Source organism: Fusarium verticillioides, chromosome 4 (assembly GCF_000149555.1).
Source record: "Fusarium verticillioides 7600 chromosome 4, whole genome shotgun sequence".
Classification (NCBI taxonomy): Eukaryota; Fungi; Ascomycota; class Sordariomycetes; order Hypocreales; family Nectriaceae; genus Fusarium; species Fusarium verticillioides.
Window position 1 is genome coordinate 1050595 of NC_031678.1, and position 15665 is coordinate 1066259.

The following is a 15665-nucleotide window of genomic DNA, read 5'->3' on the forward strand; positions in this document are numbered from 1 at the left end:
AGGTACCTAGTAGGTAGTCTAGGTTAGTACTTGGAGCATAATAGCTGCTACAGTGAGAATGATAATTTTGGGTGAAAAGTTCAGAATGCACTTTCATAATATATTTAGGAGGAGGCAAAGGATTCCTTCCTATGTTTCTATATACCATATCTGAGTAAAGTAGTCGCAGCTATGTCTAATATACACACCTCACTTATGTGAAGGAATAAAGACATACATGGACTTCCAACTTCCACACATGAAAGTCATTGCATGCTTTTCCGCTATAAACCTCAAGTTTAGTGAGACCAGGAAATCAACATGCATCATTGATATACCTACTACATATTGGAGTTTTATAGTATAGCTTTTGCGCAAACGAAGAAAATATTGAATGGGAGATTCCTTTCATTTATGTTTACCTATACCAAACGCCTGAGGTGAGCTTGACTTTGGTGATCCTCACATTGCCAACACCCAGACGTAGACACTCATTATCATAGCATGCCTGTACCTTATTAATTGTTACGGATCACCAAACAGTACTCATAATCAATTAGATAACACAACGAGCAAATGTTTATCGAAAAGCAGCTACAGTCCGCAGACACTCATATTTAGACTAGAGATACCTAGATATGGGAGCAATTTAGTTGCGGCTACCGGACCGGCGGCTATGCAAACCACCAATTTGTGACAGGCAGATGGTTGCAACCCAGTGATAAGTCTGGGTGCAGGCTCCCTTCAATTGTCTTGTTTTCGGGCTTTGTCTTTCAAAGGATGGTGACAGAGGTTCAGGACGTTCTGGTCCGGCCGATGGACCCCATCAAGGAAAAAACATGCCTTGTCCCCATTATCAATTGGTCATTTGGCCTGTGTGTAATGGTAAAGCCCACTTGGTGGAGACCGGCAGCGGCAATACAGTACTCGAGCCTTGTAGCCATCTGATGGAACCCGGACGAAGAGTGAAGGCGTCACTTTTCCATCACTACAGCTGGCTGGGTTGGCCCAGAGGAGCCAGAAAACATTGTGTTTTTTCGTCATTTAGGATCAAGGTCCTGAGTTTTCTTTCCTCCCCTACTAGGCTGGCTGTTGATAGAGCCACAGAATCAAGTTTTATATCATAGATGCGGAGACCCGCACACTCTGTACCCGTTTTTGCCATTTACTGAACTCCTTAAAAATATCGAGAACAAAGATAGTGTTCGCAATGCCCGTATAGTGGCCGATGAATCGACCCCGTCTCCGGAAACACCTCCGGACTACAGACTTTTAGAAGCACCAATAAATAGGCAGATGTATAGAAGTGGAGAGCTAGTTCACACCCGGACCTCTCGATTCGTTGCTGGCACTCTTCTCATTGTCACTGTACTGAAAGTCAATGCCTCGTGGGTGATTGACAGGCGGAGGATGGCGTTGGGCGTCTAGTGGTGTTTTCTTTTGATGATAGCGACCCGGCCCGTGTAAATGCCTCCCTCCACCTCATTCTCATCTTAAGGTAAACGGCCCGGATCTCGATCTCAGCGAATAGAATACAACCGGGAGGCGGAAGCTATCGGCTTGCGGGATAATACCTACTAAGGGAAAAGAAAGCATGAGACATTACATATTGCAATGAAATCAGATCAGGTATGTGGTGAGTGAAATAAAGAGGAACGAGAGAACAAGTTGTTGATCTCATGTTGTTCATCTTCCATGTTACTACGAATGTGCACGAATTTGCACATGTTAAAATTGAATCGTAAGTTTGTTAGCGCACTCTCCAACTCATGAACTAAAAGGTTTTATCAAAATCAGGCACAAGGCAAGGTAAACAATAAGTGCTGTTCGGTAAGGTACGCAAACTAACCTAAGGTACCTATCTAATTATTACTACCTGACCAGCCTTGGTAGTATCCAGTTGACTGACTGGTAAGTTGCGGGCAGGTGTCAGATGCCCCTCACTTGCCATTTCTTCCCCTCAGCCCCATCCATGCTTCTGGCCAGTTTCTGCGATATTCTTCTGCTGTTTTATTAGAACCTGATCTCTCCCCTCCAACTTCTCTCAACTTCTCATTTGAAGCTTGATCTTATAGATCTCCTTTAGATCAACTCGCTCTACTGCTTTTCAACAGTTCAGACACATCTGACTCTTGATATCCACAGAAAGTCCTTGTTTCTTCAATTCTTTACCGTCTCCGCTTACCACGCTCTTCTCCAATAAATCGACTGACCTTACGCGCAATAGCGTCATCGTTTCGCTACTCAACAACCCAAAGCTCCTTACACTAACTCCACTACTGGGGATCTACGCCTCTCAGCTCTAAACCAGCTGCCAGGTCAATTCCCTGTCCCTCCACAATCGACAATCGATCATCGGCCATCGACCACAAAGAACCGCGACGAGGCCGACTATAGTCCGACTTTTTTCTTTCTCAAGTTATCTTCTTTCAACTTTTGACACCCCAAATATCCCCGTTTGAGATTATTTCTTCCAATACCGTCATCATGCCCGGTGCTGTCGATGAGAATGGCCAAGCTGCCCCGGGCCGCCTGTTGCTACTCTCCAATCGATTGCCCATCACAATTAAGCGATCAGAAGATGGTAGTTACTCATTTTCTATGTCTTCTGGAGGTCTCGTCACGGGCCTCAGTGGTCTTAGCAAAACCACCAGTTTCCAGTGGTATGGTTGGCCGGGTCTCGAGGTCCCTGATAACGAAGTCGAGGGTATGAAGCAACGACTGAAAGACGAGTACGGCGCGCACCCGGTTTTTATCGACGATGAACTTGCCGACCGACATTACAATGGGTTTTCTAGTAAGTAGCAAGATTTCGATATTACAAGAATGTTCCTGACATGATGCTTGCAGACTCAATTCTTTGGCCTCTTTTCCATTACCACCCTGGTGAGATCACATTCGACGAGTCCGCTTGGGCCGCATACCAAGAAGTCAATCGCCTCTTTGCCAAGACCGTTATCAAGGATGTGCAAGATGGTGATCTTATTTGGGTTCATGACTACCATCTGATGCTCCTCCCACAAATGCTTCGTGAGGAGATCGGCGAATCGAAAAAGAATGTCAAGATTGGCTTCTTCCTCCATACACCATTCCCCAGTAGTGAAATTTACAGGATCCTGCCTGTCAGAGAAGCACTCCTTACTGGGCTTCTTGACTGCGACCTGATCGGTTTCCATACATACGACTACGCTCGTCACTTCCTTAGCAGTTGCTCCCGCATTCTAGAGTGTCCCACGACCCCCAACGGTGTCGATTGGAATGGCCGTTTTGTGACAGTTGGTGCCTTCCCCATTGGAATCGATCCCGAAAACTTTGTTGAAGGACTGAAGAAGCCAAAAGTGCAAGAACGTATCGCTGCACTCAGCCGAAAGTTCGAAGGTGTCAAGCTCGTCGTTGGAGTCGATCGCTTGGATTACATCAAGGGCGTCCCTCAGAAACTGCACGCTCTTGAAGTGTTCCTGACCGAACATCCGGAATGGATTGGCAAAATCGTTCTGGTTCAGGTTGCTGTTCCTTCGCGACAAGACGTCGAAGAGTATCAGAATCTCCGCGCTGTGGTTAACGAACTGGTCGGCCGTATCAACGGAAAGTTTGGCACCATTGAGTTTATGCCCATTCATTTCCTCCATCAATCCGTCACTTTCGACGAGCTTACTGCCCTGTATGCTGTATCTGACGTCTGTTTGGTCTCATCCACTCGTGACGGTATGAATCTGGTATCCTACGAATACATTGCGACACAACAGAAGAACCACGGCGTCATGATTTTGAGCGAATTCACAGGTGCTGCTCAATCGCTTAATGGCAGTCTCATCGTCAATCCTTGGAACACAGAAGAGCTTGCCAATGCTTTACATGACGCTGTTACCATGAGCCCCGAACAACGTGAAGCCAACTACAAGAAGCTCGAACGCTACGTTTTCAAGTACACCAGTGCTTGGTGGGGTGCTAGCTTTGTCTCTGAAATGACCCGTCTTAGTACTGAGGGTTCTCAGCCCAAAACCCTGCGCAACGTCTCTGGGGCTGTAATCGGACTGGAGCAGAAAGCCCAACAGGCTGTCGCTGATCTTGAGAAGAAGGCCGAGGAACTATTAACCATTGACGAGAAGAAGGAAGCCGATTCCCAGACAGAGCCCTCTCAATAAAAATTGTCTCGTAGCAGGGAAGGACATTGTTGTGCAAGAACGAGTTCACGGTTTGGGCAAGCGGTCATGATTTGGGTCTCGTTATAAACTGTTTTTCTTTTGCTATAATAAAAAAGTATCATGATGAAGTCATCGGCCTTGTTTATAAGTGTGTCGACTGCGTTTAAATGTTCCTTCAGATGTGAGTTCTTGTCATTGAATCATCTGCGCATATGTAAAAAAGTCAATGGGACTCTTTCTATTTCTGCCCATGATGGCTTAAAATATCAATGTCGTGGACAAATGCAAGCTGCAAAGGGCTCGAAGGTGATAAGGTGCATTGATTGCGATGCAAATGCATCAGCAGATGGTATCTAGACAAAAAGAGAGCAGACAGGTTATGGAAACACACATTACAAATTCCAAAGTCCACCAAAACTCCGTATCGGACCTCATCATGAAGTCGTAACACTTCGAAGTACTACCCTAATTTGCCGAATCAACCGCAATTACAAGTGACACTCTGTTCTACTCAATAAGGCGCATTGACAATATCGTCCTTTCCCAGTTTGTATCGGCCACTGTCTCGGGTCCCGATGCGTCCGGAACCTCGACGCGGATCACTCAGTCGAACGTTGCCAATGATGCTCTCGCGGGTGGGTTTCCTTAGACTTTGCTTTGCAACCATGTTTACTTCGTTGGGCAAAGCAACAATGACGTTCTTGTCTGAGCCGTATTTGAAGTCGTCCGCTTTAACCTCCTCTTCATAACGCTTAATTTTATAAGCTGCCTTCATACCCCGAAGGATTCGCTTCAGGTTCCATTCGATGATGTAAGGACCAGTGGCAGTGATGATGCTTGTCTCCTCCGCACCCTCTCCAGTATTGAATTTGGCAGGAGTAAAGTCAACGGACTTTCCAGTCTCATGGTAGAACTGGGCCACATGCTCAGGGGTAAGGGCGAGCCGTCGAGGATGCGGCTTGTCATTGGCAGCGAAAGGCTTCTCGAAACCAAGCTTGCCCTCGTTCTTTCCAGACTTCTGTTGGGCATCAACAAGCAGGATGTAGTTCTTGGTTGTTCCTAAGATCCATCGGCCATCGGCAGAAACGTCAATACCAGTGATGGGGTCACCAAGTGCAGGAAGCTGTGTCTTCGCTCGAATGCCGAGCCGGTCAAAGAGACGAATGTCACCCTTATTACTTGCAACAGCAATGTAGCCCTTTTCTGTAGTTGCGAGGGCAGAGAAGTCGTTCTTCGAGGCATATTGCTTCATGTCGGCATCAACAAGCTTGTTACCGGATAGACGGGGATCAACTCGATAAAGAGCGTTGTTTGAGACGCCCAGGAAGGTCTGTTCAGAGGTCATCTGCGCAAACTTGTTCTCGGGGGCAAATGTGACGACGGGGATGTCATCGTGAACGTTCCACTCATCCACAACCTTTCCATACTCAAGGTCCATACGGTAGAGCTTGTTGGGATCAATTTCATTCTGTAAGATGAGATCGCGATCCTCGCTGTGCAACATGACTTTCTTCGGGTTCATGAGTTTGCCTGAAGGAGTTGTGACTTTGGAGATGTTCGTGGAGAATTCGAGGTGATTGTTAGGTGTATGTTTGAATACACCGATCTTGGAGCCACGAACGACGAATGAGCGGTCATGCTTGTAACCGACAGCCAATTGCGAATTGACTTCACCATCAGCGTTCTTGGGGAAGCTACTATCGTTCTCCTCATCTGTGTCGTACTCCTCCTCTTGCGCACGATCATCCTCTAGCTCCTCCTCTTCTTCCTCCTCTTCCTCCTCTTCCTCTGTGGAAGGCGCGTCTTCCATAGTTAGGTCACCAAATGCGTCAAGAACATATTCGCGTTCTTTGTCTTGCATCTTCGTCCACTTGGTCTCGTTCAGCTTCTCCCAGATGGCTTGCATAATCGCTTCTTGAAACTTTTCCAAGGTGGGCTGATCCTTAAATCTGAGAAGCCATGATCGCGCAGTTCCATCACTACTGAAATGATTAAAGACGAAAGAGAGATATTCAAAATCAAAGACAGGGTTAAAGTCAGCGACGACAGGAGTACCCAGATACGCCTTATTGTTCGACTCAATCTGGAGCCAGTATTCCCATTTTCCAACTTCTGAGACTTGAGCAATGACGGAATCATCAACGAGAGCGAAATGACCAGGCTGAGGGTCAAAAACATGGAGTTCAGCTACAACAGCGGCATATATCTCTAGAGCCTCGGGAGGGTTGCTAGCGTCTGAACCAGTCAAGACTGGGGCTTCAATTTCCTGTTCGGGCACGAAGGCAGGCTCACGCTTAACAGCGGAATTCGCCTGGGTCTTAGACAACATATCGTCGACAGATTCGATAGATCGAGCCAACGTTGGGCTATGCAGGGGACTAGCAGGCGGTATCGGGTCCTCTTCTTCGAATTCGAACTGCTGAAGGTCGGAGGCTGTTGCTGTAGAATGCGGCTTGCGATACTTGCGCTCGTATTGGCACTGTTGAGCAACTTGCACAAACTGCTGTACCTGAGATGATGTAACAGAAGGGTCGCAAACGAACTGGAAGAGGTCACCAGTATCACCGCTCAAATCCTTCCAAGCAAGAACTTTGTCACCACTCTCGCGAATCTCGGAACGGAAAGATAGAGCCTCGTCGAGTAGGAAGGTCTTTTCGTCTTTCTCAGATGCAAGGGCGTCGATTTCGGCGTCTTCACCCTCTTCTTCGGCAAGAAGCTCTGCCTCGCCTTCTTCAAAGACGCGCTGAACAACGAGTTGATACTGGAACTCCTGGTTTGTGCGTCGAATGCGGATAGCCGAGTCTCGAAAAATGAGTTCAGAGTAGCCCTTAGGAGATAAAGGTCGAACAAGGTAGAGTTGTCCCTGCGGAAGCTCGATCAATGCCTCCTGCGTGCTTGAACCGAATATCAGTTTGCCAACTTGAGAACGATAGTGTTAGTAGACTTGCACAAGAATGAAAGCGGCGCGGCAGAAGGGGGGAGATGCAGAAGCGATGGTAGAGATAAGGCACGAAGCAGCGAGGCTGTTCCTTTTTATGCTCAACATGTAGATGTTGGTTGTAAGGTGGGAGCAGGGATGATGCGGGGCAGTTACTTACTTCCTCGTAAGGCGAACATGCTGACCCTGGGCTTTCAGCAGAGGAAAGAATCGGGCAAAGATAGAAAGAAAGTCTGTGATGAGACACTTGAACGGTTGATGTTATTGTTGTAGGCGCTGAATCAGGGAGTCGTGGGGAGTATTTCCCTAAGCTTAGGATGGAAGATGAGGAAAGGAGGAAGGTGAAAGTCGACGATGCTGTCGATGCACGACAAACAAATAAAAAAGCTGTGACGTGACAGGACACCCAGAGCAGGAACAGGCAGAACCGGGTCAAGAACCTTCCCATTCGCTCACTAAGGTACCTTAGGTATTTCTTTAGGCACGGTAGGTAGCTCCTACGTTGTCTTGTGACAGCAAAAAGGAAATGGAAATTGCACCAAGGGCGGCCAGGATTGACTGGACCAACAACAGCTTAGGCAGGATCAAGCTTGAGCGTGTAAGGAGGACGAGTGCGTCATAACATGGAGGAAGTACTGTATGAGAAAGAAGGCTGTGACTGCCTCCCGCCTTTTTCTTTGTGTACTTTGAAGAAACCTGGGTTGGAGGGGTGAAGAAGGAGGGGTCGTTGGATGTTTGCCACAACTGACGTGCGCCACTGAGGCTAATGGAGCAGGGGTATCTGGAAATAATTACAGCCCAGGTCAAGGAGCATTAAGAGGAGATTGGCTTGGGAGAAAGAGAAAGCTCGAGATCTCTACTCTAAGCGAAAAAGAAAAAGAACCTAGGGATGCCCAGTTAGATCTTAACTCATTAAAACCAAACGCATAACAATAGTTTGATAGAATTTCCCAAATGTGTCTTCTAGCCATCGCTCTCAGATGCTGAATTCATTCTAGCATATACAGGATCCCCAACAATGATGAGGCAAATGTATATGTACTTTCTTTGATCAGAGTTCACTTTCAGCCTGAGCACGAATTCCTTCCTCCTTTTCCTCGCCGGCTTCATATCCCTCCCATTCCTTAGGTGGTTCCGGGCGAGAAATACCGGCAAAGATATCTACAGCCAACCGGGCCACATTCTTGCCCATCAAAGCACTGGTTTCCATACATGACACGAAGCTCTCAATACCAGACGTGTAGTATATGCCGTCGCCGATAATAGGGTCCTCAAATGTGACACGAGGGAGCTCAACTGGGTAAGAGTTGAACCAGTGAGGATGATACCAAGAGATAATATTGGAAGCATTTGCATCATCTTGTAACTTTCCAGAAATCACAGAGTCTGGGATATCGGTGCCCAAAAGACGTGTGAGGAAATCGGCAGTGACGGGCGTGGGCGAGAAGATCTTATAGACACGCTCCTTCTGACCTGTCTTAGGGTTGACGAGATATTTCAATGTGCTAATAGAGTAGAAGCCAGTACGACCGACTCCCTCGCCCCCTTTTCTTGGTTCTTCGTCTTCACCAAGAGTAGTGTAAACAGTAGCAGGCGCTTTGCTTCCGGCCTTCAAGCCAAAGAATTCGGGACTAAGCTCCAATGGTGATGCAAATAGTGTAACGTGCAGTTTGGTATAGGGGATCTCATCGATTTTGCGATCGAGAACACCCTCTCCAGTTTTTATGTTACTGAACTGCCAGGGGTTGGCGATGATGACGTTGTCAAACCCGACATCATATTGTTTCGAAGTGCCGTCCTGTGAGCCGGCATCTTTCGTTGTGATGGCATACACTGGCGAAGATGACCGAGTTCTCTTTTGGACTTTTTCGATTGAAGCCACGGTCATGTTGCGAGAGATAGAAGCTCCGCTCTCTACCACCATATGCTCAAAGATACGCCAGTTGCCACTATCCACAGACATCGCGTTGTCGGTTGCCAACGAAACCTATCGTAGTTAGGCAAGAAGTGTGCAAAGGGTCATATCTTGCACTCACCAGAGTCTCCAGACCATGAATATAAGCCAGGTTTGAAGCATAGTTGACACGTGTGCCAACCTGTAAGATCTCACGGGCGAAACGAGGATCAATTTCCTGTCCAGTTAGCTATCACCTGTTTTCAATTCAACAGTTTGAACTTACGTTTCGCTTTAACATCTGCTCTCCCGTTATACTTGTAATCTCATTCCAGCCCAACTGTTCGGCTCTCTGAGTGAGCGACTTGAAAGGAAAGTAAGGGGCTTCGTATATCTTGAGGAAATGTTTAACCATAGCATCCACAATTTGTTTAGACCTGTAGGGTGCGAGCCCATATCTCCAGAACATCTTGGCCAGATCCCACCATGCCCAGGACCCCTCGGTCGTCTGGAAGACGAACTCGTAGCCATCCCATATAACAGTCATATCATCCTTTTCGAGACGGTGGGGCTCGCTCACTGGGAGATGGTAGCGTTCACTGGCGTTGGCAAGAATATGATTGGCACCAACAAAGATAGACGCGCCGAGCTCGATGGGTAGAGAAGGATCATTATACGCAGGGACTGTCAATGTGCGGCCTCCGATGCGATCCGTCTTTTCAAATATGGTGATATTAATAGCAATGTCCTCTTCTATAGCATATTGCCATAAATGAAAGGCTGCCGACGACCCAGCAGCTCCAGCCCCTACACTCCAAGTTAGTACATGCCAGTCCTGATATAGGGATTGACCGGCAACACTGTGAAGGAATACTTCTGTAGCTCGGGGTTTGTGTTTTAATCATGTCTCTAAAATACCGAAATGCAGTACGAACCAATGATGGCAACGTTTTTAACATCTTCTGCTCTGCACAGGACACTTGCGAGGGCGCCGAGCAGAGCCAAAGGTAACATGCTGGTTAAATACACCATGTTTCATGACAATGGGATGAATGTGTAGAATCCAGGTCGCCGTGCATTCCGTTGGGAGAAATCGAATGATGACACGAGCGAGACGTGAGCATCCATTCACGTGACGCAGAAGCAGTTGGCTCCAGGTAAGAACATATAAACAAGGGCCCAAATAAATCTAAATCCGCGGGGAAATAAGCAGTACGATATGTAGCCCCCCGTAAAAAGGAAAGAGCACTGATTAAGTTGGCAGTTTGAACAATTACATTGTTTGGAAGTCTGGTTTTATATTAGTAGATCATGAATGGATCCTTCACAAGTCAAACAGGACTGTCAGTACCGACGCTCGGTTGAAATCAATTAGCATTCACGAGAACTAGCGCGTAAAGGCCATCAAGACAATAAGATACTGTTTCAACAATAAATTTGGTATCTCAAAGTGCCACTAAGTTCCCTAGTGCTTCATCCTTGTGAAATATAGAAAACAATTCATACCCAGGCCCACGCCGCTTTGCGCAACCCTTCATCTCGTAACAAAGATTATCCAGGGAATCATTATCCGTCCTCATAAACGCCAAGCTAAATGCAAAATAATGCAACCTTATCTCAAAAACAGAGACTCAAGGTAAGGAAGAGATTATACAAGAGATCTTTTTTGAGCCTTCCGTATTCGTGAAATCCGTAACCCCTGATCAAGTCGTGAAATATGAAATGTGTGATAAGTAGCCTGAAGTAACAGGTGAACATTAAGCGCTTTCCTCGCTACTGCTGTAACCACTTTCAATCGCTCCAGCAGTATCAACAGAACTCTCATCATGTGAAAGCGCCGGGTTGGCACTGTTACTCTTACTTGCGCCCCGAGCAGTGCCAGCAGCCGCAGCAGCGCTACTGGTACGACGTGCGGCTTGTCGGGGCCGATTTGGCAACGCCTTTGGGTCTCGATTCATGTCATAAATATTCTGATTCGGCGAATCATCAGGTTCATCACCTTCTTCGTCGCCACTGCTAAGGTCAACGCCATCAGGATATCCATCTGAACGGCGTTGCACTGTTCGTTGGCCAACAAGATCTCTTAAGGACGAAGACATGTCGACATCATCTGAATCATCATAATCGTCATCGGCTGTAGATTCGGTAGGGCTGAACGGCGGAAAGAAAATTGCAGGAGGAGGCAGCGAAACTGGTGTCAGCCGCTTGATACGGCCTGACATGTATTCAATCTCAATGGGGAGAGAATGCGTAGCAGGAAGCGATTTTGAAGCTCCCAAGTCCGGTGAGGACGTTGTCATAGTCGCCAATCGCCGAATGATACCATCCGTGTTTTCACTAAACCTTTTACCGCAAACTTGTGGTAACGCAGACAAATCGTCTTGCTTAGGTCGCTTGGTTGAAACAACAACCATGAAATGGTCTTCGGGTAAAACTCCTCCTAAGCCGCAAGGCTCAAGAGGGAAGTGCTGCATGTACTGTGCCTTATCAGACCACGTGAAGTCAAGATCAACCTCGCTCAAATCGTCGGCATCATCTGTCAGGCCGGGGGGATCTTCACTATCGACATCCATGGCTGTACTTTGCTGACTAGACAAGAGCCCACGATCGGTCAACGGCCGATAGTTGATGAAGGAACCTGAATCTGTTCGTCGGAGAGGTGATGGGGGGACCTTGAAGGTATCTTGATCTGTCTGGGTCTGACCAGCAGCGCGCATCTGCGTCGTTGGCGACATATCTCCGGGATCTCCAGATAGATCTGTGCAGAATGGAGCGCCGCTATAGTAGATAATGGCACCATCATGGCGGCGCTTCCTGCGGCTGGAGGCTCCTGAGCCACTTAGCCCCCATCTCGATTCACCAATATTACTTTCCTCTGGAGGACCGAAGGAAGAAACGGTTTCATCGAGTGATGTCTGGCCACCCGATGAATCCTGCTGAGCGAACAAGGGTTTGTAATGGAAACTTTCGGATGGAGCACAAAGCTGTGGGTCAAACTTCAAGCCATTCTTGCTTGAGCTTCCGGACTGGAACTCGTCGCCTGTGGAACGCCCAGTTTTCTGACGCTTGCGCTTGTTTTCCATTCCATCCTCAGTGTCGTCTGTAGATGGACTCTTTTGAGAATTATATCCAGAGCTGTCACTGCTGAATCTTGTTCCCTCTGTTCCACCTCGCCATCGAATCTTTCGGCCATCAGGAGACAGCTGAAATTTTGTGCTTATTCCTGAAACAGCTGAGCGGACAAAGTCGGGCGTAACATTGATCATATGAAGTTGAGCCAAGTTGCACAACAAATTCAGATAAACCCATCCCTCAGCATCCGGGTGCACATCCTGGCTATGTTGTTCGGCTAGCAGCTCCGGAGGTACCAAGCCCAGATGGCGAATATAGTCCATGTTCTCGGCTGGAACCTGAGCACGGTCAGGGTCTAAATCACGAGGCCGTGTGGGCCGTTGCTCGGGCAAGGTCGTCATGGGAGGAGTCGTGTTTGTGCCTGACCCTGTGCTGTTGCCATTACCACCGGACTCGGTATTGTCGCCATTGGAATTGGAGGCAGATGCATTGTCAGCAGATCGACTCTTTTTACCAGAGTGACCAGATTGCTGCTCAAGGGGAAGAATTCGAGCTTCTCTAGTGGGCTCTTTACCGCTGGTCTGTAAAGCTGGTGGTTCGTGGATCGAATTTGACGTGTTTGAGACAGTGGGCTGTGTCTCAGCGACAACTGGTGCCAGAGCTGCAGAACTTCCACTAGGCAACACGGGCTGCTTCTTCACCACATGGCGCCCACCAATCTTTCCAGTGAACAATTGTTCAAGACGGCGAACAACAAGCTTCTTTCTCTCTTTCTCCGTCATAATCATGTGTCTCGGGTATAACCCTTCAGGGATATCACGGAGATAATTTTCAACCGCTTCAGACGACTTGGCCTGAGAACCCATGCTAGGACGGCTCAAAGACGTTCCCGAGTTGGCGCCGGTTGACATAGAGGCGTATGCAGAGTCGGCTGGGCGAAAATTTGACCCTGAGGAAGATGAAGCATGTTTCGATCCAGATCCAGAATACATGTTTTCGCGAGTAGCGTGTCGAGACTTCTTTTTCTGTGTTGATGACGCGTTGGGAGACCCTTCAAGACTTGCAGCGAAATCTCGGAGTGTCGCCTCCAGCTCTCTCTTCTTCTTTTTCGGCAGTCCATGAACCTTGATTTCGAAGAGCTTCTCCTTTCGGAGCATATCGGGACCGGTGTTCTTGTATCGCTTGAGCTCCTCCCTCAGCTTCTGTATCTCTACAGTGAGATCATCGATGACACTTCTGTAATCGTCTGCACTGCTGCTGTGTGCCGTAGTGAGCTTAGGGGGGGCGAGTTGGTGGTTGTAGTATATCTTCTCTTCATTCGAAGAGTCGGACTCTTTTTGAAAGAAAGGGGGGTCAACTGCCATGCCAACCCAATCAGTCTCCTACTCAATTCAATTTCTAGCACTGGCTCTTACCTTCCATAACGTTGCTGTCGAAAGTTGCCGTTGGGTTTTGATTTGACTGGTCAAACCATGTGTTGGGATCGCTCTGACCAGTCTCATGACTGTCGCCCGATGAGTTTCGTCGAGGTGATCCTGTCTTAGTTGGCTTGACAGCGGGTCCTGAGCCCTGGCCGGCGTTAATTGATGCATCTTGTGCCAGTCGGTGATGGCGCAGGGTGACAGAATTGGCGGGAGAGGTACGCCGAGGTAGAGGATGGCCAGTCTTGGACGAAGACGGCGGAGGTTGCGTTCCGTGGGAGGTGGTTTCGTTAAGTGGCATTGTTTTTCATAAAATTGATGGATGGTTTAGCATTTCCAGAACTGTGAGGCAGCAAGCATATCGTGAAAAATGGTCGCCGAGAAGGGTCCTGGTATAGACCTAGGGGTCCAACGATCTGTGACGTAGGGCCTGGAAGCACCTTGCAATAGGCTGAGCCTGAACGTCAGGGGAATAATTAGCACAATCCATAGGTTTACGAAGGAGCGGGATGATGGAGGGTATGAGCAATGAAGGTTCTCACAGACAACAGAGACGAGCTCCTATTGGCTGTGGAGTAAGGACCGATCGATCGATCGAGGCTTCATCGCCAAATGACGAAAGATGATGAGACGCGGGTTACACTGTCTCAGGAGGGCAAAATACAGGGTGTTTCTCGGACACTCACCGTTTCTAAAAACCACCTCAAGGCAATTAGAGCCTTCTGAGGTATTCCTCTGCCAAATCTCCAAAAATTCTCCGATTTAATAAGACGCAGATTGATGGTTATCCGAAAAGCGTCGTTGTATGAGTTGGCGCGAATCAGAACTTATCTCCACAGTCGAGCCGAGCCACAAACATAGGTTGCATCCACCAAAAAAGAGTCGCAGTCGTTCGGTGGTGGTGATCTTTGGTCGAACGAGGAAGCTTTTGGAAGCTTGGCTTATTCGCTACCGTAGATAAATCGTTCGATGTGCCAGTCCTCGTTGGTGCTCCAATATGGCTCGGAACAGGTTTGCAATAATGCAACACTCTGTGATTTAGTACTTCTTGTAGTTTGCTGCTTGATTGTGAAATTAGATCGTCATGCGAGTTACTGAAGTCGGTGGCTCGAAGGCGCGTTCGTGGTGAGGTATTGATACGAAATGCCGATCAAACAAAAGGCTGCCTCCTTGAGTGTCGTGTAGTGAAGACAGGAAGCCTACGGAGTGTGCGGTGCAGAAATAACAAAGACACTACAGCTTCAAAGGCTGAGATGTGTTGGAAAGAAGAAAGAGCAAGCGGTGGAGGTAGTATCCCAACGGCCAATATATGAGTAGACCAGGGTGGCACCAAGGTGGCACTGAAGTTGAGAGGTGTGAAGAAGCTGGAATTAGGAGAAGCGACTGCTTACTGCCGTTCCACGGAGCTGAGAGGGCAGAGAAGGTCTGGACGAATGGACGGGATTGGGGTTGCTGAGGAGTCCAAGCTGAACCTGAAGAGCTCAGGAGTCAAGTTAAGTTCAAGAAACAAGAAGAATAAACAAGCCACAAGCCGGAAAACCCGTCCTGGAAAGATACTTAACAGGAGGAATCTCATTAAGGCTCAAGGCCGATGGCGAGTCTGGGGGGGGGCAAATTCGAGACAGTGGGCAGTGGGAAGAGGGCATTCAGGGCCTCCACCAGATGCAGAAGAGTTTTGTCTTCACTCCTGGTGCAGTAGAGACCAGATGCGTACCCGCCAGGGCAGCCGAGTGCCGGGGCGCGGCGGCGGCACCCATTCACAGTAGGCACAAGCACAAGACGGAGGCGGCGAGGAGGAAAGGCTGGGTTGAGCGAGGATGCCAGGTTGGGACGAGGATGCAAGAGCTAGAATGGTAGATCGAGCCCTCATTGCTCCGATTTCCAAGTCGTTGGAGAAGCATAGAGATCAGAGACCATCGGACCCAGAAAAAGCCAAAAGCAGGGACCTCCTCTAACGGGCTCAACTAGCGCCTCGGTGCACCAGTTGATGGTGTGGACCTCTAATTCGTTCACCCCTTTCTTTAATGGCCACGCCAACCCGCTCATGTTTTTATTCCGTGACCCGCTAGGGACCAGGTTCATATCAGGGCAGACTTTCAGGGTCGCAGTTGAATCCTATTACGATCACACCCCCTTGACATGTCACCTCCGTCGCCTTCGCTTACGCCCCGGCTCTGTCTGAGTGCGGGGGCTAGAAGAGCATATCTTGGCCAATG

The 15665-nt window shown here is 48.3% G+C and overlaps 5 protein-coding genes across 8 annotated transcripts; 2 read left to right on the top strand and 3 right to left on the bottom strand.

The window, feature by feature from the left end:
- Positions 1-1036: 1036 nt before the first annotated feature.
- On the top strand, positions 1037-4636 carry FVEG_04683 (alpha,alpha-trehalose-phosphate synthase). Of its 4 annotated transcripts, XM_018892527.1 has the most exons (5): positions 1037-1720; positions 1777-1814; positions 1873-1890; positions 2125-2776; positions 2830-4558. In XM_018892527.1, exons 4-5 carry the CDS (start codon positions 2467-2469, stop codon positions 4122-4124), a joined length of 1605 nt encoding a protein of 534 aa, XP_018749235.1. In that variant the 5' UTR covers positions 1037-1720; positions 1777-1814; positions 1873-1890; positions 2125-2466; the 3' UTR covers positions 4125-4558. The 4 variants fall into 4 exon arrangements, with proteins under 4 accessions (XP_018749235.1, XP_018749234.1, XP_018749236.1 ...); XM_018892526.1 differs by having other exon boundaries at positions 1777-1890; positions 2830-4608; XM_018892528.1 differs by lacking the exon at positions 1873-1890 and having other exon boundaries at positions 1777-1809; positions 2207-2776; positions 2830-4565.
- FVEG_04684 (hypothetical protein) lies at positions 4636-6916 on the bottom strand (the record flags this gene model as incomplete). The annotated part of the gene is made up of 1 exon (XM_018892529.1): positions 4636-6916. Exon 1 carries the CDS (start codon positions 6451-6453, stop codon positions 4636-4638), a length of 1818 nt encoding a protein of 605 aa, XP_018749237.1. The 5' UTR covers positions 6454-6916.
- A 1197-nt stretch (positions 6917-8113) lies between these two features.
- FVEG_04685 (prenylcysteine oxidase/farnesylcysteine lyase) lies at positions 8114-9970 on the bottom strand (the record flags this gene model as incomplete). The annotated part of the gene is made up of 4 exons (XM_018892530.1): positions 8114-9049; positions 9099-9194; positions 9243-9763; positions 9892-9970. The coding sequence occupies 4 exons, from the start codon at positions 9968-9970 to the stop codon at positions 8114-8116; spliced, it is 1632 nt and encodes a 543-aa protein (XP_018749238.1).
- Positions 9971-10713: 743 nt separating this feature from the next.
- FVEG_04686 (hypothetical protein) lies at positions 10714-13750 on the bottom strand (the record flags this gene model as incomplete). Its single annotated transcript, XM_018892531.1, has 2 exons — positions 10714-13385; positions 13444-13750. The coding sequence occupies 2 exons, from the start codon at positions 13748-13750 to the stop codon at positions 10714-10716; spliced, it is 2979 nt and encodes a 992-aa protein (XP_018749239.1).
- Positions 13751-14758: 1008 nt separating this feature from the next.
- FVEG_15525 (hypothetical protein) lies at positions 14759-15480 on the top strand (the record flags this gene model as incomplete). Its single annotated transcript, XM_018904657.1, has 2 exons — positions 14759-14802; positions 15030-15480. The coding sequence occupies 2 exons, from the start codon at positions 14759-14761 to the stop codon at positions 15304-15306; spliced, it is 321 nt and encodes a 106-aa protein (XP_018749240.1). The 3' UTR covers positions 15307-15480.
- Between the last annotated feature and the right edge of the window lie 185 nt (positions 15481-15665).